The 23,782-nt window shown below is 38.7% G+C and overlaps 1 protein-coding gene across 1 annotated transcript; it reads left to right on the forward strand.

The window, feature by feature from the left end:
* Positions 1-1,397: 1,397 nt before the first annotated feature.
* LOC109926695 (mucin-2-like) lies at positions 1,398-22,854 on the forward strand. Its single transcript, XM_048610218.1, has 17 exons — positions 1,398-1,472; positions 2,618-2,680; positions 2,921-2,977; positions 3,567-3,626; positions 7,781-8,157; positions 9,637-9,808; positions 9,930-10,165; positions 10,621-10,804; positions 13,035-13,248; positions 15,484-15,662; positions 16,917-16,986; positions 17,152-17,258; positions 17,383-17,414; positions 19,374-19,484; positions 20,449-20,500; positions 21,400-21,505; positions 22,440-22,854. The coding sequence occupies exons 2-17, from the start codon at positions 2,659-2,661 to the stop codon at positions 22,612-22,614; spliced, it is 2,154 nt and encodes a 717-aa protein (XP_048466175.1). The 5' UTR covers positions 1,398-1,472; positions 2,618-2,658; the 3' UTR covers positions 22,615-22,854.
* The last annotated feature ends 928 nt before the right edge of the window (positions 22,855-23,782 follow it).

Raw genomic sequence — 23,782 nt, forward strand, 5'->3', positions numbered from 1 at the left:
TCAGCTGAGGTCAATGCATTGCACTGTTAGCTCAGGCACCTGTGTGATCACAGGCCATTCCTGCGCCATGAACGTCACCAAAAATCCATAGCTTTGATCTCCAGCAGACCATCTCTCTGGTACTGCATCAGGATGGCTTTCCACAGGGCTTCAATATATCGCTTAGCTATTGATGAATGCCAGTGTAACATAATACCCAAGTTTTGAGGCCCACTTTATTGATTATCCAACCCCATTATACATCTGCCCTGGAAATACTGTCTCTGCTTGTACATCAACTTTAACTGAAGAACATCAGGTCTCAAAGTGAATTGCTGGAGATGAGTGAAAACAATAGAGAATTTTTCGAAGAAACTCAGCGGATCTGGCATCATCTCTATATCCAGGAACAGAGTTAACATTCCAAGTCCATTCAACGTCTTTGGAACTTTGCAACAATTCCTCTGGCTACGTGCAATTTCATGAACTTAGTATTTCCTCTGAACGTAGCGTGATGGTCTTTTCTGGTGACATGTTTTTCCATCCAGCAACTCGGAATTGTGTTTTATTTAAGTACAATTAAATTCTGCTTTGATACTTACTTGATCAGAATGCTCCTTTTCTATTTGCTGCACGCAGGTGACAAGTATCCTCCAGCTTTTCTATTCCAGGGGTGGTGTGTCTTGGTGAATGATCTTCCTGGTCCAATACACATACACCATCCGCTTACAATCCAAATGATGTTGAAGTTGTCAAACCCATACACAAGAGATTGTGTTCTCACTCTGATTCTATTGGTGACATTCAGTGTCAATTGGCCAAAAAGTGGTGAGGAGTGGACAAGAGGCTGGAGAAATATGCGACAGTTGCTGTACTTGTTCCAGGCACCATGTGTGAGCTGGCACTGTTTGGAACTCTTTACCGGTCTCTAATTTCAATCCTTTTCACTATGTTATCATTAACTCACTTCTAACTCATTCTCAGACACTGTAAGTGATGCTGATGCCTTCCTTTTTGTTCTCTTTTGTACACAACACTCTGTGTTTTTTACTCTATAAGATTTTTACCTCGGTACTTGCACCTCAGATGGCACCATTAAAAGGCAGCTATACTCCTGTACTTCTAAAGAGATAATAAAGGATTTTCTGTACTATTCTATTCTATTCTGTTTTATTCTACTCTATGCTACTCTGTTCTATTCTATTCTAAATTGACAACATTTATCATCAAGGAGAAATGTCTTCAGTTGAAAGTTAAAATTCAAAAAGAGGCAGGCACCAGTGACTACTCTAGCACATACAGGTAATGGTAGCCTGCAGGATATGTGGCAGGGGACATTTCTGTGTATCAGTGACGCTGAGATTTTCACAATACTGTCCTCTTTCAACTTGGGTGTAATGAATTTGATTGCATTTTTTTCATTTTTGCAGAAACAACAACAACAACAACAGAGATAACCACCACAGCTAGTTCAACTGCCATTTCCACAACTAGTGAGTGATTTTTTTTTCATTCAACATCATAAATTATTAAACAAGATAAAGCGGTTACAACTTAAATCTCTCATCAGTGAAATCCTAGTGTCAGCTGAGGTCGATGTGTTGCACTCTCAGCTCAGGAGCTTGTGGGATCACAGGCAATTCCCGAGCCTTGAACATCACCAAAAATCCGTAGCTTTGATCTTCAGCAGACAATCTCCCTGGTATTGGAACTGGATGGGTTCCCACAGGGCTTCAAAATAAATTTTAACACCTGATGAATGCCAGTGTGACCCGACACCCAGGTTTTGATGCCTGCATCATTAATTGTTAAGCCCCTATTATACATCCACCTTGGAAATTAAATCTCTGCTATACATTAACTTTAACTGTGTAATTTCAGCACTTGCAGCAAAATACTGGTGATCCTAGAGATGCGATGAAAACGTTAGTGATAAATGTTCAGCTACATGCTGCATCCCCATTCCATGAATGAATAAACTGAAAAATCAGTGTCACAAGTTTAATCTTTCACAATGACATCATTTGATGCAGAGTTTGACATTGAGACAGAGGAATAACAACACTGGCAAGAATAAGCTGATTGAGCAACATTCTTCTCTATTCTCTGTATTTGCTGCAGTCTGCTCCTGAAACTCTTTCAGTACTGCCTTGATTCACGTTCTGTGTATTGATTGTGATTGATTCTTTCTTTCAGAACAAACAACTACAACAACTGAGACAACACCCATAGCTAGTTCTACTGCCAGTTCCACACCCCGTGACTGAAGTCTTCTTTTGTTAAACATGAGGATTTTCTTTTCTCAGAAAGGGATAGTTACAGCTTAAGCTCTTGGCCAGCAAAATCCTTTTGGTTGCCTTTCCTTCACATAACAATTTGTTTAATCTGGCTGTATTCAAACTGAGTTATATTATTTCTGCACTGTGACAGCAAACATCTGCATACTTCAAAATAACCTCTTGTATGCAGAAGGTTTTGGATAATTTCAAGAGCCAGACAAATGAAACAGATGTACTAGTACCTATTCACACATTGCATTTTAATTTTGAATGTAGGCCAAGCCTGACTCTTCTCCCAGCTGCCCCAGTTAGAATTGGATGCATTGGTTAGATGATTTATGTTTTAGTTTCTCCTTCAGAAGAATCAACTACAACAACAGGGCCAGGCACCACAACTGAGATGACTGCCAGTTCCACAACTGGTGAGTGATATCTGCATTGAACACACATTACCAAGTTTACTAATTCAGAAACAGTAGATAAATCTCAGCAGCCTCGCTGTGAAAGTATATTACTTCTACTCAACACTTGGCCCAATTCATTTTGAGTATGTGATGTAATTTAAACATTTCAATTGCCAAGCATATCAGATTGGAATATGGTACAAGTCCAAGAATTACATTGGAGTCTTGTGGTTTTAAACATCATTTTCTTTTCATAAGGAACAACAACAACACTGCCCCCAACTACAACTTCCTCTACTTCAGCTACCACAACAGGTGAGAAATGGTTTTCTATTGTGTATAATAGAAAAGCCTTGGACATAAGGATCATCTTCCGCTGCTTGTCAGTGAAACTCCATTCTTTTTCTGCTCTAGAAACAAACTCAAATTTTGTCCAAGGCCAGTAATATTGACCAGATCTCATTATGATTTATTTCAAAACCAATGTAAAGGAAATGTCTTCATAAATGAAGCACTTTGTCATCAGCCTCTGTGTTTTTAGTGAGAAGATCATTTTTCACATGTGTGATGAGATGATTCAAAGAAATTTACATATGTTAAAACAAATAAAATGCTGGACATCATTATGGACAAATAGTCCATTTGGCTTTCAAAGTTCATTGTTATTTTAAGTGTCACTGCTATCTTCGATGGGCTGAATGACCTGCTTCCATATTGTAGGCATTCTGTGATAAACATGTACGGAATGGATTCAGTATCTCAAAGCTGAGTTTCCGAAATGGTGCCATTTGGTGGAGTGCTTGTCATTCATGTTTGTGGAAGACAGGATTTATATTAGTCTGGAAACTGCTTGATTAGACAGCTTTAATACGAGTCTTTGATTGTATTTGCTTTTCTTTGATAGAAACCACAACATCATCAGAGACGACCACCACAGCCAGTTCTACTGCCAGTTCCACCACTGGTGAGTGAGGTCTTCTTTTATTAGATATGAGCAAGTAATCTGAAAATTGGTGGGGTTGGCTGTTGGAAAGATAGCTGGGATGGTCGTCATACCACATGGTGAAATTTCAGTTCAATTAACAAATCTGGATTTCAACTGCAGATAATGAATCGATGATTGACTGTCATAAAAATCCATCAGGATCACTAACGTATAAAATCTCTCATCCTTACCCCATGTGGCCCATATGTATCTCTATATGAATGTATGAATTAGGAGCAGAAGTAGGTCATTCAGGTCTTCAAGTCTGTTTCTCTATTCATTAAAATCATATATGGTCTGAGACAACAAGGTGCAGAGCTGGATGAACACAGCAGGCCAAGCAGCATCACAGAAGCAGAAAGGCTGACGTTTCCGGTCTGATGGTCTGACGGTCTGATTGTGTTTCAAATTCCAATTTCCCGTCTACCCTGAAAACCTCTGAATCTCTTAACAAGAATCTATCCACTTCTGTCAATCTTTATACAACTCTGCGCAAGAAATAAAAACTCTCCTCATTTCTCTCCTAAAAAGCTGTCCCCTAATTTTTAAACAGTGCTCCCTAATTCTGCACTAATCCACAAGGGAAAGATTCTTTTTTTATGTTCACCTGGGATGATACACCTCAATCAAGTTACCCCTCACTCTTCTTAATCGAGTAGAAACAAGTTCAAACTGTCTAAAGTTTCCTTGTAAGATTCATGAGATGAAATCTTAAATGTCCTCTGAAATGGTCAAGTAAGCTACTCAGTCGTATCAAACTACTACAAGTCTAAAGAAGGGTATTAAAACTGGACTGACTACCTAGACACTGGAAACAACAAAGTAAACCCAATCTTGTCAATCTTGCAAAGTCCTCCTTAAGGACATTGAAGGTGTCTTGTGTGAAAGTTGGGAGTACTGTCCCACAGACTATAGTCAAGCAACAGTCATACGCATAACTTATTAAACAATGCCTCACAGACCACCACCATCCCATCAAAGGTAGTGTCATAGTGGTATGCAGTCAGGAAGAAGTTGCCTGGAAGTCCTCAACATTCACTCTGGACCACATGAAGATGGAAGAACTGGACAATGTATGAATTACCAGCAGAAGTGGACACTGAGCTTCTCAGGCCTGCTAAACCATTCAATAAGATCATGAATGATATGTTTACATTTTGAATTCCTTGTTTCTATCTACCCCAGTAAACTTTGATTATTGGTAGGCAAAGGAATCAATCTACCTCTGCCTTAAAAATATTCCATTATTCCACTTCCACTGACTTTGAAGCTGGGAATTCCAAAGTCACACAACCACCTGAGAAAAAAACACAATCTAAAGCTCCCCTGCCTCTGGTAAGAGGGCATCTCCTAATTTTTATACATTAGGCATTAGTTCTGCATCTACACACACAAGAGGATACATCCTTTTCATTTGCCATCTCGCCAAGACTTTTCGGGATGTTATACACTTCATTAAGTCACCTCTTGCTCTTCTAAGCTCCAGTGAAAGCCAGTTTGTCCAAACTATCCCAATAAAACAACTTTCTCATTCCAGGCATGATCTAATAAAAATCCTCTGAATGATCTCAAACACCATCTATAGTTAAATAAGGAAGCGAACACTGCACATACATTGAAATGTATTCAATTTCATCTGGTAATGAAAGACAACAGTCCATTAAACTTCTTAACTTCTAGTTGTACCTCTAATTTTTTTTTTGTAACTCATGCTCCAGAGCACCTGAATCCCTCTGCATATCAGGATTTTTCAGTCATTCTCTATATAGCTAGTACTTAGTTAATGCTTTTTAAAATTTTTTCTGTCAAAGTGAACAACTTTACATTTTCCCACATTGTACTCCATCTGCCAGAACTTTTCCCACTCACTGAATCTAGTTATATATATCTGAATCCCCTTATGTCACCTTCTCAATATACTTTCCAATCTTTCCTTGCATCATCTGAAAGTTTGGCTTCATACAATTGCTCCCTTCATCTAAGTTATAAACTGTAAAAACCTGAGGCCCCAGCAGAGACTCTTTTGGGTCTCTACTCAGTACATCCTGCCAGTCAGAAAAAAATTGCATTTATACATGGCCTCTGTCAGCTGCCAGCCAACTAATCTTTGTTCGTACTAATATGCTACTCTCTACACCATAAGTTCCTATCTGGCAACAACATATTATGTGACGCCCCTTAAAATACCTTCAGGAAATACAGAATGTCTACAGACTCCTCTTTATTCACAGCATGTGTTACTCCTTTAAAGAACTCCAATAAATTGGCTAACTGTGATTTTCCTATCATAAAATCATGCTGATTCTTTCCAATTAGCTTGAGTTTATTAAGTTCCCAGGTATATCTGCTTACTGGTTGAATCTAGTGCTTTCCCCGAGACAGTTGTCAAACTATCCAACTGGTAATTTCCTGCTTTCTGCCTCCCTGCTTCCCTTCTCAAACAGAGGAGTTTTATTTGCTATTTTCCAGTCTGATGGTATCTTTCCACAAGCTAGCTAGAATCACAGAATCTCTATGGTGTGGAAGCAGGCCATTCAGCCCATCAAATTTACACCGACCCCCAGGAGAGCATCTCACCCAGACCCACACCCCCCCCTACCGTATCCCTGTAACTCTTCATTTCCCATGGCTAATCCACCTAGCCTGCACATCCCTGAACACTGGCAACTTAGCACAGCTAGTCCATGTAACCGGAAAAATCTTTGGACTATGGGAGAAAACCGGAACACTGGAGGAAACTCACACAGACATTGGGAGAATGTGCAAACTCCACACAGACAGTCACCCCACACTGGAATCAAACCCGGGTCCCTGGTGCTGTGAGGCAGCAGTGCTAACCACTGAGCCAACATTTCATGCTGTTCGCTAATTCTGAAACATCCATTCTCAGACTGATAAGTAGCAAATAACATTCACACTAGGCAATGACTATCTTCGACAGACATCATTCTAATCATTTTCTCCTGGCATTCAATCACATTACCTTCCCTTAATCTTTTCTATCAATATCCTGGGGTTACCATTGACTAGAAACTGACTGGACCAGCCATATAAATAGTGTGACAATGAAAGTGGGTCAGAGGCTAAGAATTCTCCAGTGACCATCTCACCTCATGACTTCTATACCCTGTCCAGCATCTACAAGGCAGAAGTCAGGTATAAAATGAAATGCTCTCCACTTGCCTGAATGTGTGCAGGTCCACAACAATCAAGGAGCTTCACACCATCCAGGACAAAGCAGTTGCTTGATTGACAGCTCATTAACTGTCTTCAACATTCACGACATTTATTACAGCTGCAAAGTAGCAACAATGTTGTGGCTGTGTGATGCTGTGTGATGCACTGCAGTAACTTACCCAGGCTTGTCCAAAAGCGAATTCCAAACCTGTGACCTCTATGACTGAGAAGGACAAGGGCAGCAGGTGCATGGGAATACTAGCAACTCTAAGGTCCTCCCCTAGCTACACATATTCCTGTCTTGGAACCAAATTGCAACTCCTTCACTGTTGCAGAGCCAAAATTTTGAAACTCGCTTCGTTAAAGCACTATGGATGGGCCTATAATTCAAGTTCTGAGGTAGTTCAAAAAGGCAGCTCAATACCATCTTCTCAAAGGCAGTTAGGGACAGGTAATAAATAGTGGCCTAGCCAGTGGTACCCACATCCCATGAATGAATTAAACAAAAATATATGAGTGCAATTTAACTTTATCCAATGGCTGCTGAAAACCTGTTCTCAGCCTTGATTCAAGGCTTTCAGAAGATGATGTGATTGAATCCCACTCCGAGACAATGGCAAAACACTGCAGTATTTTGTCCATATAAGTGGAACAATTCAATAGATGTCCATGGGCTAATCTCCAGAAAGAAAATAAGCCCAGGAGGGAAGACAGACAAATTGTTAACACACAGAAAAAGTCTCAAGACAGAGCTATTGAATTGACATTTTGATTTCAGACCATTACACACTACAAGAACGTAATGTGCAAGAACTCATTAAGGGAAGGATCCCAAAATATTTTAGTTTTTAAAATTGCTTCAGTTATTTCATAACTTTGAAGATGATTGAACATTCTGTAGCAATTAGTAGTATTCTGTATTAATATGAATTGATTATGCTTCCTTTATTTTGCAGAGGTTCCTTGCAATGGAATGTGGTCTGAGTGGATTAATGACATGCATCCATCTGTTAACCAAAAGCACGATCGTGAAAAATTGGGCCCAATTCGAAATGTGTGTAAATCTGCTGTAAACCGGATAACAAATATTCAATGTGAAGCTCTCAAGTTTCCTGGGTATCCAATTAGTAAAACCAATGATACAGTAACATGTGATTTAGACAGCGGATTGATATGCCACAGACCAGCTAGTGGCGCCCTTACATGTTTGGACTATAGAATTAGAGTTTGCTGTGAACCAGTTGAAACAACAACACTTCCAACCATGACAACGTCTGTCTCCAGAACTACTACACCTGAAACATGTTACTGTAATTCAGACCCACCAAGAAAGGTAATCAAGTTGTAATTCATTTCTAATTGGTTTAATGCTGTGTTAAATAATACTTGAAACATTTTAGTTATAGTAAATGGATCCCATTATTTCTCACAGCACTCAGGAAACTTGCCGTTTCATGCATATTCCATGTCTGTCCCTCACTACCACCTCAGACTGAACCAAACAGTTCACATCCTCTGTATCCAATTTGATCTCCACTGAGCTTCTAAAACCATTTCTTCTTCATAATCCAGATCATTAATTACTGCCTTTATAACATCGTTTGCTATGTCTCTGCTTCCATTTGATTATGGAAACTCTCACTCATGTTTTTTATTACATCCAGCCTTGTCTATTTCAACACTTTCCTGATAGACATCCCACCTTCCAGAAACCTGAGCTCATCCAAATCTCTCTTTCCCATATCCACCTCACTACCAGTCCTGTTCCCCAACACTCCAAAATGCTGACACTACATTGGATTCTGCTTGGTCTGTGTCTCAGTGAAAAAAATCCTCATCCTCGTCATAAAGCTCCTCCCTCACACAACACTCCTTTCCCTCTTTGCAAACTCCTCCAGCCCTATGTCAATTTGCATTCTTCATATTCATCCAGCTCTATGCTCTTAGCCACACCTGATTGTGAGGAACTACACCTTCAGCTGTCTGGATCCTATGTTCTGGAATTCCATCCTTGTCACTCATATGAGAGAGTCACTAAAGCCCACATCTTTAACTAAGTTAGTATTAAACCCATCTCATTACTACAACAACTGTTGTCGAATTATATCTCTCAAGTGAAGAACCTTGGTGCTATTTCTTAGATTAAATATACGTTAAATATTTAAGTTATGGTTAACACTTGCTATATTTGGAAAAAGTTATTTTGCAGTAATGGAAGTAATACCATTTTGATACCTCCTTTCTCTAAACTACGTACATGACCATTTCGTAACCCCTTAAATATTTGTTTTTGAGGTGATCCTTGTTTTATGAAGCTGAAGCTGCCTGTCTCCCAATGCTAGCTCAAATCTTTCAGCTTGCTTCTGTGCCACTCTTCACAATCAACCCTTCCATTACTGAGGGGTTAACAGGGCTAAGCTGATGAACAGATCGAACAAATTAAGATGTTTTCTTACTTGAGCTTCTAATGCACATCACCTTCCTAAATTGATGAAGGCAGTATAGAGGTACAAACCTCCTGATATGTTTGCTTTACATTTTACACTTCACCTCGCTGTTTTTAGTCTCACCCAAATATGGCAAACAGTGCTTGTATTCCAAGAACGACTTTATAAGAAGCAAAAATTATGAACCAACACAACTTAGTTGATATGATGCTATGGCTTCTGTGAAAATGTTATCATTGAACACTCAGATCAGAAAGAGAGAAATCTGTTTCGTTTCATACTCAATAATGTGAAGTCAATATCAGAACAGTTCAACAAATTGAAATGTTTGCTGATGTATTATTCTATTTGTTACTCTATCCTAGTGCAATGAAACGTGGCAAGAGAACTGTGACACCATTACTTGTGTTATAGCACAAACATATGAAATTACGAAGGTGCCCTGTTCAGTCCCTGTGAAACCTACATGTTATAGTGGCTTAGAACCCAAAAGTGTCCCAACTAAAGGTGGCTGCTGTTCAACATGGGACTGTGACTGTAGGTAGCTTTTTGATTATTTATTTCAAATTCATTGTTTTTTAATTTCTGTTCATAAATTATGTTCATATTACTTATCATTTTTATCTCAATGTGAATAGCATTTTCTTTTTAATTTTAGGTGAATGTCAAGTATGGGGGGATCCACATTATCGTACCTTTGATGGGCTGTTCTATAACTTCTTTGAAGATTGCACATATGTTCTTGTACAAGAAAAAGTTCCAAGATACAATTTCTCCGTGATACTTGATAATTATTACTGTAATCGAAGATTCCTGTCCTGCCCCAAATCATTCATTATTAACTACAACAGACATATCATCAATTTTTCAACTGAAAGAAAAAGCAGGCTTATGGTAGGTATTACTGTGTGTTCATACATGTTGTGTAACATGAAAGTCATCAATCATTATCAATATCAGTATCTTGGTTCGTTATTCTATCATGACACAAACATTGGTGTGTGAGGAGAATGCAGTGAATTCTTAGAATTTTGTTCATATCCAGCCCAGGTGAAGTTTCCTTTCAAGTAGTAGCAGTAAGTCTATGGTTGCAGATAATATTTGGACAACTTTACTCAAAACATCATACATTTCCAACTGAGCGGTTTTATTTTTGCTGCATCAGCTGAGCATAGAATTGGCACCAAACTGAATAAAAGCTTGCCTCCAATTCAAATTGGACCTACTAATTTCTTTATAAATATTTATCTCTGACCTTGTTGTCATTCTTGCATTATTTGGCAATACCTTCCTGAAGAATAGAGTTGTCAAATGATTTGTTAATAGATCTCTTGTCAATTCTCTTACAGGTAACTGTCAATGAAGTAGAAGTGAGTTTTCCATATCATGCAGAAGAATTTAATATTACAAAAAATCACAAGACAGTTACCATTTATATACCTGGTATTCGAACCACAATCATTGGTCAAAAAAACAACTTCAGGATTAGAGTACCAGAACAGTACTTCTTAGATAATATCCAAGGACAATGTGGTATGTTTATGTGTTACTGTTACTGTGGTGTACGCTACAGCAGTAATAGTATCAAGTTATCTTTATATTGTTCCTTTGAAGTTTAAGAGATTCCGAAGCATTTCACATCGACATTATAAAACAAAGTATGACACCAAGCCGCAAAAAAGAGATATTACATCAGATGACCAAACATTTTAAACAAATAATTTTTCAGGGGTGTTTTAAAGGAGGGACAAGAGGGGAGAGAGGTATATGGGGAAATTTCAGAACTCACAGCTTTGGCAGCTGAAGCCACGGCCAGTAATGGTGCAGGGAATCTCAAGAGGTCGAATTTGAGTAAACACAAATATTTAGAAGGGCTCTGTATCCAGAGGAGTTTACATTAATGGTGAATGGGCTCTTGAAGGGTCTTTAAAACAAAATGAAAAATTTTAACCAGAGGATGCTGCTTAATTGGGAATTAATCTTAGTCAGTGAGCGCAGGGATGACCAGTGACAACAAGTTGGTGCAAGATATTGGCACTAGGTGTTTAATTAACCTCAAGTTAGTGGAGATTTGAGCATGGGTGACCAACTCAGGCTGTAGTGAAGTATCAGGTCTAGGGCTTCCAGAGATATAAATAAGGATTCAGCAGCAGATTAGAAGAGACAGGATGAAATGAGCTAAACTTATCAATATGATAATAATGGGCCTTTGTAATGATGTGAATACATGGTCAGCAGTTCATAACAGGATCATGCACAACACCCAGACTGAAAACCGGGGCCTGGTTCAGTCTCAGACTATTGGCATGCAAAAGATTGAGACAGTAGCTAGACAACAGGGTTTGGACAGTGGATTGAAAACAATGAAAATGTGAATTTTGCACTAATAGAGTCATTGAATAGAAACAGAGAAGAAAGGAGCAATAGGAGGCCAAGCCTGTTCTGGCATTCTTCACAATCATGGCTGATCGTCCAACTCAATAGCCTAATTCTGCTTTCTCACCATAACCTTTGATCCCATTTACCCCAAGTGCTATATCTAGCCACCTCTTGAATACCTTCAATGTTTTGCCATCAGCTACTTCCTGCGGTAATGAATTCCACAGGCTCACCACTCTTTGAGTGAAGAAATGTCTCCTCATCTCCGTCCTAAATCATCTACCCCGAAGCCTCATACTGTGACCCCTGATTGGTGGGTGTGTCCACATCGGGAACATCTTCGTTGCATCTACCCTGTCTAGTCCTGTTAGAGTTTTATGGGTCTCTATGAGATCCCCCTCATTCATCTGAGCTCTAGTGAAAACAATCCTAACCTGGTCAATCTCTCCTCATACTTCAAAACTGCCATCTCTGGAATCAGCCTGGTAAACTTTCGCTGCACTCCCTCAAGAGCAAGAGCATCCTTCCTCAGAAGAGGATACCAAAACTGCACACAATATTCCTGGTGTGGTCTCTGTATAACTGCAACAACACATCCCTGCTCTTGTACTCAAAACCTCGCGCAATGAAGGCCAACATACCATTTGCCTACTTTACTGCTTGCTGTACCTGCATGCTTATCTTCAGCGACTGGTGCAAAAATTCACCCAAGTCCTGCTACACACTACCCTCTCCCAATTTACAGTCATTCAGGTAGTGATCTGCCTTCTTGATTTTACTTCCGAAGTGAATAACCTCACATTTATCAAAATTATACTGTATCTGCCATTGATTTGCCCACTCACCCAAACTGTCGAGATCATGCTGAAGGATCTCTGTGTCCTCATCACAGTTCACCCTCGTACCCAACTTGGTATCATCTGCAGACTTGGAGATGTTCCCTCATCTAAATCATTAATATATATTGTGAATAGCTGGGGTCCCAGCACCCAATCCCTGTGGCACCCCACTAATTACTGCCTGCCAATTTGAAAAGGACCTATTAATTCCTACAGGATAGCAAGAACTGCAGGTGCTGGAGTCAGAGATAATAAAGTGTGGAGCTGGAGGAACACAGCAGACTAGGCAGGATCAGAGGAGCAGGAAAGTTGATGTTTCGGGTTGGGGCCCTTCTTCAGAAATGGCATTAATTCCTATTCTTCATTTCCTCTCTGTCATCCAGTTTCCTATCCATCTCGATACACTTCCCCCAATCCCATACACTTTAATCTTGCACGTTAATCTCTTATGCGGGACTTTGTCAAATGCTTTCTGAAAGTCCAAATATACTACATCAACTGGCTCCCCTTGTATTCATTGATGTGAAATATTTTCCATTTCACAGGTTCTTGTTCTAGAAATATAAAGGATGAATGTGTGAGAAGGAATGGAAAGATAGAACCACTTGACTGTTGTCACAAAACTGCGTTTGATTGGAAAGTCAATGATCCTAAGAAGCCACATTGTCAAGCAGCTCCTACAAATGTGCCTTGTGAAGTGCCTTCTGCTCTCCCACCATGCGAATTTGGGAAAACTGTGTGTGATGCCATATCAGGAAAGTATGTACATTTCTTTGTGTCTTTTTTTTAAAGTGACCAAATCTATCCAGATATTCATTTCACACAACATTTTTTTTTCATGAATGTTTTATAATGTCAAGCAGAAAGTCATAGGGTGGAACTTACCATTTCTTTGAAGACAGGCTGGGAAGCAGGAGGCATTGTAAAATCATGGCAGAAGACCTCAGGGAGTGAGCTTGACTGATATGACCAGAGGCAGGAAGCCCTAGTTTGCAGAAACCTGGCAACCAGATGTGCATGATCATTATTGGCACTTTACTGGCAGCATGTGGTGGAGAGGGCCCCCACATTAAACAACTGCCAGGGTCTTCCATGCAGCTAGCAGTTTCCCAGTAAGACAGAGATCTTTAAGTCCTGTGGGTTTTGTTAGCAGTTACGAAGGCAAATGCAATTTTCGCATTCATTTTGGGAGGGCTAGAATACAAGAGCAGAGATGTAATGCTGAGACTGTATAAGGCTCTGGTCAGACGCTTCTGGAATATTGTGAGCAGTTTTGGGCCGTGTATTTAAAGAAGGATGTGCTGGCCTTAGAGGGGGTCCAGAGATGGTTTACAAGAATTACCCAGGTAATGAAGGGCTTGGTATATGAGGAACATTTGAAAACTCTGGGTCTGTACTCAATGGAGTTTAGAAGGATATGGTGGGGGTGGGGGGGAGCTCACTGAAACTTACAAAATACTGAGAGGCCTGCATAGAGTGGAGGTGGGGAAGATGTGTCCACGAGTCAGAGAGACTAGGATCCGAGGGCACAGCCTCAAATAAAGGGATGACACTTTACAACTGAGATGTGGAGGAATTTCTTCAGCGAGAGGATAGTGAATCTGTGGAACTCATTGCCACAGAGGGCTGTGGAGGCCTAGATAATGAATGTTTTCAAGACAGAGCTAGATAACAGATCAAAGGTTACAGGTAGAAGGCAGGAGAATGGGGTTGAGAAACAGATCAGCCATGATTGAATGGTAGAGCAGACTCAACAGATTGAATGGCCTAATTCTGCTCCTAAATCTTATGGTCTAAATTTAGCCATACCATGGCCCATTTAAAGAGGCCTCTTCTACCAATGACCATCCATTTGCTACTTTTTACTGTTGTAGAGGCTACATCCCCTTCCACCTCACCTTGGTAAACAAAAAACCTACCATGTCTTCAGGCATGCTTAAGCATGGAGGCAGCCTGTGCTCTCATCTCATCGGTGCCATTAGTCAATCTGCTCAGCAGGACAACTTATTTTTATGCAAAAATTCCAGTCATGCCTTTTTCCCAAATGTTTTAGATTGTTTGGTAATCAGAAAATGCAATAGAATTTCATTCTGATGGCTAACTGTGTGCTTTTTAACCAGCTCCAATTTTGAATGGCCGTGGAACTTACTTGCCTACTTCTGAATGCTACTTTGCAACTATGGCTTCCAGAATGTCAGCCATTCCCCTCATTTTGTGACCTATTTGCCTTGTTTGCTGTTTTCATTCATTTAAAAGAAGTATCCAGTATTACTCATGACTCATTAAAAGCTGGAAAAATATTTAAGGAGCATCATTGACGTGCACCAACTTAAAATTTATTTGTGAATCGTTTTGGGAAGTATTATTTTGATGTTAACAATGTAAATGAAAGGTGCTGTCCTTTTGTGTTTGATAAAGTTTCATTAATTCAGACAAGTTCACCCGTCAGGGGGCTTTGAAAGAAAAAACTTAATGATTCTCAGTTTATCAACATCAGTTTGATTTATATATCTAAGCTTGTTTAGAACAGCCATGTTATTTTGAACAGACACAATCTGTGTGATTTGTTCAACTGTTTGTATGATGGGCTTGTGACCAGCGAATTTCAAACATAATTGGAAAATTAAACCATCAACACTTTATTTTAGAATGAACCTTGATAATTCTCTTAGAGTATCAGTGCCTAATACTTGTCTTACAAACACTAAAATAATTATATTAATTATTTTACACTACAAAATGTAAATCAGCTTTGCATCAATAAGTCACACAGTAATTGTGAAACTATGCAATAGCAAACATATTACTTAGCATCCCCCTACTGCTTATTTGAACATAGGCATGAATCCTTTTTGACACGGGAAAGAACTATATGCCAGTGCATTACAGGCCTAGCCAATGGTTAGAATAAAGCCTTGAAGCTTTCTTAGGAGGGAGATCATTTTGGCTGTTATGTTGCTAATATTTAAATGGTTTTATACTCCCACTCTACAGTTCATTCAAAAAATGCAAAAACAGGCAAGACCTGACTAACTATGTCAAGGCATGTCAGTACGATCACTGTGCTGTGAATTCTACAGAGATGGACTGTACTAGCCTGGAAGCTGCTGCCATGACCTGTAATGCAGCTGGGATATGTGTTGACTGGAGAGACTCGACAAATGGATTATGCCGTGAGTGCAATGAGCCTTTAGAATGATCTGTAGACTTTAAATATCTATATATTAGGCTTGTATCTACATTATTTAGATGAATTATATGGAACCATGAAATTGTTGAAGTTATCTGCACATTGATCTGTCTTACTATGGTTTGTTAACATGGAAATGGTCAGAATGGTTTCAGGAGCCAGAAACTGAGCCCAATCCTAAATTATTTATCATTAATCACACAGGATCAGTAATTGGATTTAGAGAGAAATAATTTTAACTAGGAAAGTCAGTGAACTGAAATGCGTCTGACCTGCCCTTTTAACAGCCTTTGGATTGAGACATTGACAGGTGTAAGAAAGTCAATAGATGTGCAATGATCCATCACAGGGAAACATGTCCCATAGGGTTCTGGTTGGAAAAGTTCCAGAGCAGTTTCTAAGCAGAGTTTTGGCTTGTTAGAGTGTGTTCAAATGCCTTTGCTCACTTTGTGTGTTTTACACATGAGCCAAGTTCTAAGAACCTTGTCTATAGATTCCCACAAGAATTGATGGTTGGTTACGAAATAATGACTTTGAGATTTTAGTATCTACTCATATCAACATGAAGGGGGATTTGGGAGGGAATTGGAACTCTAGTCTCAATGGCAGGATGATGAGTTTTCTCCAGAATTGGATAAGAAATAAAAATGGATCAGTCAAAGCACTGTTATCTTTAATGGAGAAGGAGTGCTAGAACTAATTTGCACCTACATGTCACTCATGAGAAGGAAAGCGAGTCTTGTGAAATTTATAAGGCCTTGAAGACCCATTTTGAAGACTCTACTAACACAATTTATGCATCATTTGGGTTAAGAGTAGCACTCAGGAAGAAAAGGAGAATATTGGACATTATGTGACTACAAGCTGAGCCTTCTGAACTTTGACAACTGAAGGATAATCCCATCAGAGATAGGATTGCCTTAAACTGAGAGATCCTACTGTGAAAGTGCATCTGGTGATGCTTATTCTCAGGAGGCTATTGATCTGTGTAGTAGCACAAATCAACAGCTGAGGAGTATTGATGGGTATAATTGTAAAGGGAGAGTTCCTGTCTTGCAAGCACAAGTCAATGAGGAAAAGGAAGGATCAATTTGAAATGAACTAGCAGAAAGATCAAAGCAGTAATCTTATTCCAAACAGAATTGTTTTCCAAATAGCCATACTGTTTTTGAACATCGTAATTAACATCAGTATTTTGAATGTCCCTATCTAACTTGTTCTTACATTTTATTTTAAGCATACAACTGCACAGAAGGTTTTACCTATAAAGCCTGCGCCAGATACAATCACGATTATTGTAAGGATGGGTAGGTATTTATCATGCATTCTGAATTATTCAAATCTGTATCATTGCTTTTAACAGCAGATGGCCATATTTTGAAGTCACAGTTTTGATAAATGTTAAAAAAAATTGCCATGCCTTTAGTTACTTCATCATTGAATAAACATACAATTACAATCTTTCTTTTCAGTGAGAAGATACCTGGGGAGAGATTTGATGAATGCACAGAAGGCTGCTTTTGTAAAAATGGATTGATGCTCTCTGAGGATGGAACCCAATGTGTTCCTTCATGTGCTAGTGAGTAACTATGAAAATGTACAATAACTTTTGAATTATAAGTAAAAAATAAACACTGAGCACAAGTGTTATCACTGACAAAGATGGAACTCATTTAACAATGTGATACGTCTCGTTTCCACAGGATGCAAAGACTATGCAGGAAACCTAAGATATGTGAGTTTCTCCTTTTTTTTTGTTTTTACCAGTTTCTAAGTAAATTAATCCAGCAATAAAATAATGTCCTGCTAACATCAGGGCAGAATTTCACTGAGCATTTGAGATAAGAATTCATTAAATTTGAATCCCTTCATTAATTTTTCTAGATTTTATTCATCTGGGACTATGATTTAGTTGTAAAGTCTCATCAGCTAATCTATGGTATAATGTGGTAATATTGTAAAATTGTGCTGTACCAATGTTGGTTTGAAACATGCAGTACTGAAGGAGGCCATCAGCCCACCCAGACCATGTTGTCTCTTTAGAACTACGATTCAATTAGTTCCACTTCCCTGCATTTTCCCCATGGCCTTACAAAATTTTCCTTCTTCAAAAATACATCTGAACCCCTCTTGTAAATTGAATTTGATTTCGGTCATTTTTGAAATCATGCATTCCAGGTCTAATGAATTAATTGCAAGAAATATTTTCTTATTACCTCTCTTGTTCTGTTGCCAATTATTTTATTCCTATATACACCAGTTATTGACATTCCTGCCAGTGGAAACAATTTTCCCCACGCCAATTCTATCAAAGCCTTCATATTTTTGTCATTCTTTCTTTATTGTCACTTTTGTATGGATGCAATGTTGTTTCAGCTGTGGGTGGATGCAAATTGAGAATTTAATTTGGCAATTAACTCCCAACCTGATTCCAGAATACCCTCATACACATCTGTATTTTTATAAGGCATCTGTGTTTATCTGTCAATTTAGTCCATCATGCAAAGGTCTCCTTCAATCCATTCTTTCCATCACTATTTTCTTATATCATTTGATATTGCAATAAAAGCACATTTTTCTCAAACTTGACAATTGGTTTTAAAATTACCTTGTCATGCGGTAAAGTTACTCACAAAGGAACTGATCACAGTGTATTTGTTAAAGGTTTACCCAACATGACTGAAGGATGGACTTGCTGTTGACACTTTGAACAATGCTTCAGTATCAATGTTTTAAACTACAGCTGTCGCTGTGCTAATCCTTCAATTTAGATGACTCACAGATTGAAAAACTCCCCAGTTAAATTCCTGTTTTGTGCAATGTTAACTGATTGTAACGCAAACAAACAGAACAATGAATCAACTAGTATTATTCACATTGGAAATCCATAGGTGGACATTTCCTACTTGCCTCCAGTGATATGGTATCGTTGACATATTCCGGTGCCATTCATTACTTGGATCACACATAAAGAATTATCTCTCTCACAATACCCTCGAAACAGCCAAAGATGAGCTTTAGGATAGATGAGGCATACACTATGTGTGCTTAACCCTGCCAGCTAGTTCCCATGACTATATGTCTCTGACATCAGTGACTGATGTTTTTAGAACAAAGGGGGAATTGTTTTCAGAGATTGGTGTCATTTTGTCAGAATGTGTTGAATCAAATGTCCATACGAATATTTGGTTTTCAGAAAAAAAAGTTAAAATAAATGCAAGATTTCTTTTCTTCCCTTCTGTCAAGTTTTTAGATTCCAGTATTTTATGTTGTGCCATTGTTTAATTTCAGGTGCTATCCACCAGTGCATCTCAGCTCTGGTCATCTTGGTAGTGTGGGCACTGATACTAAGTTGTTGTAGGGTGTTCAACAAACAGTCTGAGGGGTTCCACCTGAGATATTAGATTGCACCTGACATCTACACGATCCAATCTGGCAGAAGTTGCTCGATCAAAATCAGAAGGAGGAATCTTAGCTGATTATGTCAGTCAAATCCTGTGCCATTGAGGGAAATTGTAACACTCCAAATGTTCTGCCACTTGGGGTTGTTTATCTTGATGGATTCTCATGATTTTCCTGGACAACGTGATTTAACTACTCACTGCCATAACCAGCTGAACGCTTGGAACAGATTCCTAATTTCTTTGTTTTAATGTTACATCAATATCAACATTTCTATACGTTCTCATTCCAGGAAGGTGAAAGTTGGTCCCATCCCAATGATACATGCGTCCACTACAGATGTTCAGGAGGTGTAGTATCAAAGACACAAATAACATGTTCATCTCGTCCATACTGTGATGAGGTTAGTGCAGACCTGTACTTGGCTTTTTGTTTGACATGATGTGTTCTAATACTGAAATATTCATTTGAATATGACAGTTTGACCTGGGTAAGTCCCTTGCTACATGCAGCTCAATCTCAGCAAATGAGAGCCTACTTGCTCTGCCAATTAGTGCAATTCAAGTCAGTTGATTTCATTCATTTCAATTCTGAAAATATGGTCTCCAAAACCAAAAAAATTGTAGTTGTCCTTCACAATTCTGAAGTTCACATACATAGATAGAATTCAAAAGATAGAGGTTTATGCCACAATGCTCATCTGTCAGAGTAAGCAGGGAGCCTTTGCTGCTGCCTCTGGCACAAAACTATCCACCTTTTTGTACAACAGATGAAAATACACATTCAGAGACACTGACAAAAGATCTATGATGAGCTGTTTGAAAGAAGGATAATATTGGATGGGAATTATAAAATGCTCTCATAAATTTATCTTGATTGTCAAGAATGATGGGTATAACTGATGTGTTCAAATTTAACAGATAAATATTAAAACATAACAGAAATTACTGAGATAACAAGGTGTAGAGCTGGATGAACACAGCTGGCCAAGCAGCATCAGAGGAGCAGGAAGGCTGATGTTTTGGGCCTAGACCCATTTCTGAAGAAGGGTCAAATTACTACATCGAATATGTAGTCCATAACAACACTTGGGCAAACTATTCTAAGTGCTGTTACTCACCCGGTTTCCATATCTGATCAATGTCCTGGCATTCATTAATATACCTGAAACAAATATTTCTGTATTTACTGTGAACGTAAATATGCTTAACAAAACATAATTATTCAATTCAGGGGCACATTGGAAAATGTTACTACAGTTATTTTCATTATCTGCATAATTTGTGCATGAATCACGCTCAATACTGGTAAAATCTCTAGAACAAGTGATCTTAAAACAATGACAATTGAATTTTTTCTGTGTTTAGGCTGACAAAACATGGGACAAATATCGTTGCTGCTATTCCTGTCCTGACAGATGTAAGTGTTTCATTTTGTGTATTGCTATCTATTTGAAAAGCTTACTCTTCTCTGTGATGACTTTACAACTTAAAGCTATTGTGACTGTGAATTTCATCTTCTTCATACATTATGGATTCATGTCTTACAAAACTGACTGTTTTTAAAAAAATTAACTTGGCTATGAACTGCTTTAGGGTATGCTGACATCATGAAGGATGTTTTCAATCTGCACACTTTTTTTTCTACATCAATAATTATTGAGACAGGGAATGTGATTGATAGGTTTCTGCCTGACTTTAAACTTATGAGGTCTGTGCTTCAACTTCCTACAGACTGATAGGCCAGATGCTGAAGCTATGTTGAAGTAACTGCTCCAATACGTCATCAGCAAAGTATTGAAGCAAAATAAAAACCCTTTGACAATTCAGTGCAGTTCATTTATATAAAATATTTTGACCTCTCAGCATTTGTCTGTGATTTTGCACACCATTTTACATCAGACCCACATTGCATTAAACTAATGAGCTGACCTCATGCACTAAAGAAGTGCCACATCACCATGCAGAACTCTTTCTCGGCTGATACTTTGACCTCTGCACAGACCCAGTAGGAAATTGAGATCACTTCACGATCAATAATGCAAAGATTGCACAGCATTTTCTATAACAATTAACAGGTCCACTATTTTTCAATTATGAGCTTTTATAGATGTTGGGTTTAGCTTATTTTGTATGAAGAAATCCTAATGAAACTTTCATCTTCTGATATCTCTTGCCAATAGCTTCAAGATTTTATTCAAAAGAAGAAAGCCTATGCCTGCTTCATTTTTTTATGTCCATCTGATCTATCCGTACTTGTCACATGTGATGCAATTTAAAATAGTTGAGAAAATAACTTGATTCCTCCCAACCTCACAGTGAGACGATGCAAGGTGCAACACAAAAAGATTGGCATCAGACAAGGTGGTTGTTCAGCGACCGTTCAGGTGAAAGCATGTGAAGGAAATTGTGACTCGTCTGCTATGTAAGTAACTTAATACTTTTGTATTTTAAACAGAATAATAAATCAAGTAAAGATAAAAAGCCTGAAATGTACAGCAGGTCAATGAGCACTCTTGTAGTGAAGGGACAGCGAATATTTTGGACTTGTAGCTTTTCAAGAGATGAATAGCGTATAAATAGAAATAAAAAATGAGAGCATAAGACAGATGAATCCAGGGATGGAATGACTGTTAGATTATGTCGTCTATTACAACAGTCAACCAAAAGAAGGAATCAGGTCACTAATGCATATAGCAGGTTGCTGCTTCTTTCTGTAATTCTTCTTTTGATAATAATTTTTATCTATGAGCCACGTACAGGCACAATGCCAGAGATGATGAACTCCTCTTTTCAGCAAATTTATAAAATCTAACCATGGGTCTCTGAAGAGTGTCTGGCTTGTGATTGCTAGGCCCAAAAATCTGTCTGTTGAAACCTACTGCCATGTTCATACGATTGGGAATTTCCTTACTCCAGTCAAGTGGTACTTCCCCCTTGATGAAGGTAGGGGATGGAGGGCCCAGGAACATGGCTGATCTCGATGCTTTGTGCCTGTTATATCCCGTGCATTACCTACCTATGGGATGGATGGGTGATACTTGTAAAAGGAGTTGCAGAAAGCCTGTTAATGATTTTATGGTATTTGTGAGCTTTGCAATGGTCATCCAATGATAGTGCAAGCCATCAAATTTGATAAATAGTTATAAGCCCAGTTAATGCAATTAAGCTCTTTGAATTTCTTTTATTTTGAGAAATTTTAATGTGTTCCTCACTGCAATTTATATTATTTTCTTCTTTCATTTGTCATGTGTTTCACACAGGGTAACTACTTTGACACCATCATGGTATTATAGCTTTGTGAATAAAATAGGTAATTTAGTGAGACTTGACTGACTTGTGATCTGGTTATTTTTCAGATTTGATCCCAAAATAAATGGCATGAAACACAACTGTAACTGCTGCCAGGAAAAAGAAACTGAGAGAAAAGTAACACAGCTGAAATGCCGCAATGGAAAACCTCGATTCTACACCTACATTTCTGCTAAATCATGCAGCTGCCAAATCTGTAAAGGTGAAGGCGAAATGTTGTGAACTCAAGTCTTCTTAACTGAATGTAATTTGTGCAACAAATGTAATTATTAAAATCTGAAATGTTTTTCCTCGCAATTTCTATTTGCTTAGTTTTATTTGATGATGAGATAAGGTTGTGAGATTTGATTTCCTCCCAATTACTACCTTTAAACTGTGGAATTGTCAACTTTTGTATGTTGCAAACCTTTCAGTTTTTTGTTTGGCAGCAAATTTAAATCAATAAAATATTTTCTGCATGAATGCATATTTCAATTTGTGCATTATTCTCCTATTAGTTTAATTTCAAATGTTCTTGAAAGAAATATTTAATTGGGTTTACAATTTAAATTCCTGCCCTGTTTTTGGGAAAACACTGGCTATGTGGGTTTAATACATTTGCTCTAGATTCCAAGATACTGTCCATTGATTGCCAGGGCCCTAGTGAAGTCAGTATTCCTTATAGTGACAGCCCAGAGCTGCTGAAAAACTGAAACTATTAAATCAATCTTTCCTGTCTCAAAGTAAGATATTAAGATAATTTAAAGTTGTCGAGAAGATTTGTAGCTCGCGTTTTGGATGACATTGTAGACATGCTCGCTGAGCCAGTGGGTTTGGTTGCAAATGTTTCATCACCCTGCTAGGTAACATTGACAGTGTGCCTCCGGTGAAGCGCTGGTGTTCTGTCCCGCTTGTTATTTATATGCCTCGGTTTGCTGGGGTTGTTGGCATTACTTACGGTTTTGTTTCCCACTGGTTTGTACGCTGGGTCTAATTCAGTGTGTTTGTTGATAGAGTTCCGGTTGGAATACCAGGCCTCCAGGAATTCCCTGGCATGTCTCTGTTTGACTTGTGCGATTATGGATGTGTTGTCCCAGTCGAATTTATGTCCCTCGTTGTCCGCGTGTAGTGAGACAAGCGAGAATTGGTTGTGACTCTTGGTGGCTAGTTGGTGTTCATGTATCCATGCAGTCAAGTTTCTTCCAGTTTGGCCTACGTAGTGCGGTAATGGCGGATTGTGCTTTTCTGGTGTCCATTTCTTTTGAAGGCTGTTGTCTTACTCTCCGAGCTGGCTTGTTTTCATTCAGATGTTTCGTCACCATGCTAGGTAACATCATCAGTGAGGCCTCTGATGAAGTGATGTTGGCCTACTCTGCTTGGAGTTTATACTGTCTGGTCTGTTATGGTGAGT

The sequence above is a fragment of the Rhincodon typus genome, chromosome 22 (assembly GCF_021869965.1).
Source record: "Rhincodon typus isolate 14 chromosome 22, sRhiTyp1.1, whole genome shotgun sequence".
NCBI lineage: Eukaryota > Metazoa > Chordata > Chondrichthyes > Orectolobiformes > Rhincodontidae > Rhincodon > Rhincodon typus.

Coding starts and splice junctions, on each gene's coding strand:
- LOC109926695 (XM_048610218.1), top strand. CDS start 2,659: ATGACTGCCAGTTCCACAACTG. Junction 2,681..2,920: donor GACTGCCAGTTCCACAACTG/GTGAGTGATATC, acceptor TCTTTTCATAAG/GAACAACAACAACACTGCCC. Junction 10,166..10,620: donor AAAGAAAAAGCAGGCTTATG/GTAGGTATTACT, acceptor ATTCTCTTACAG/GTAACTGTCAATGAAGTAGA.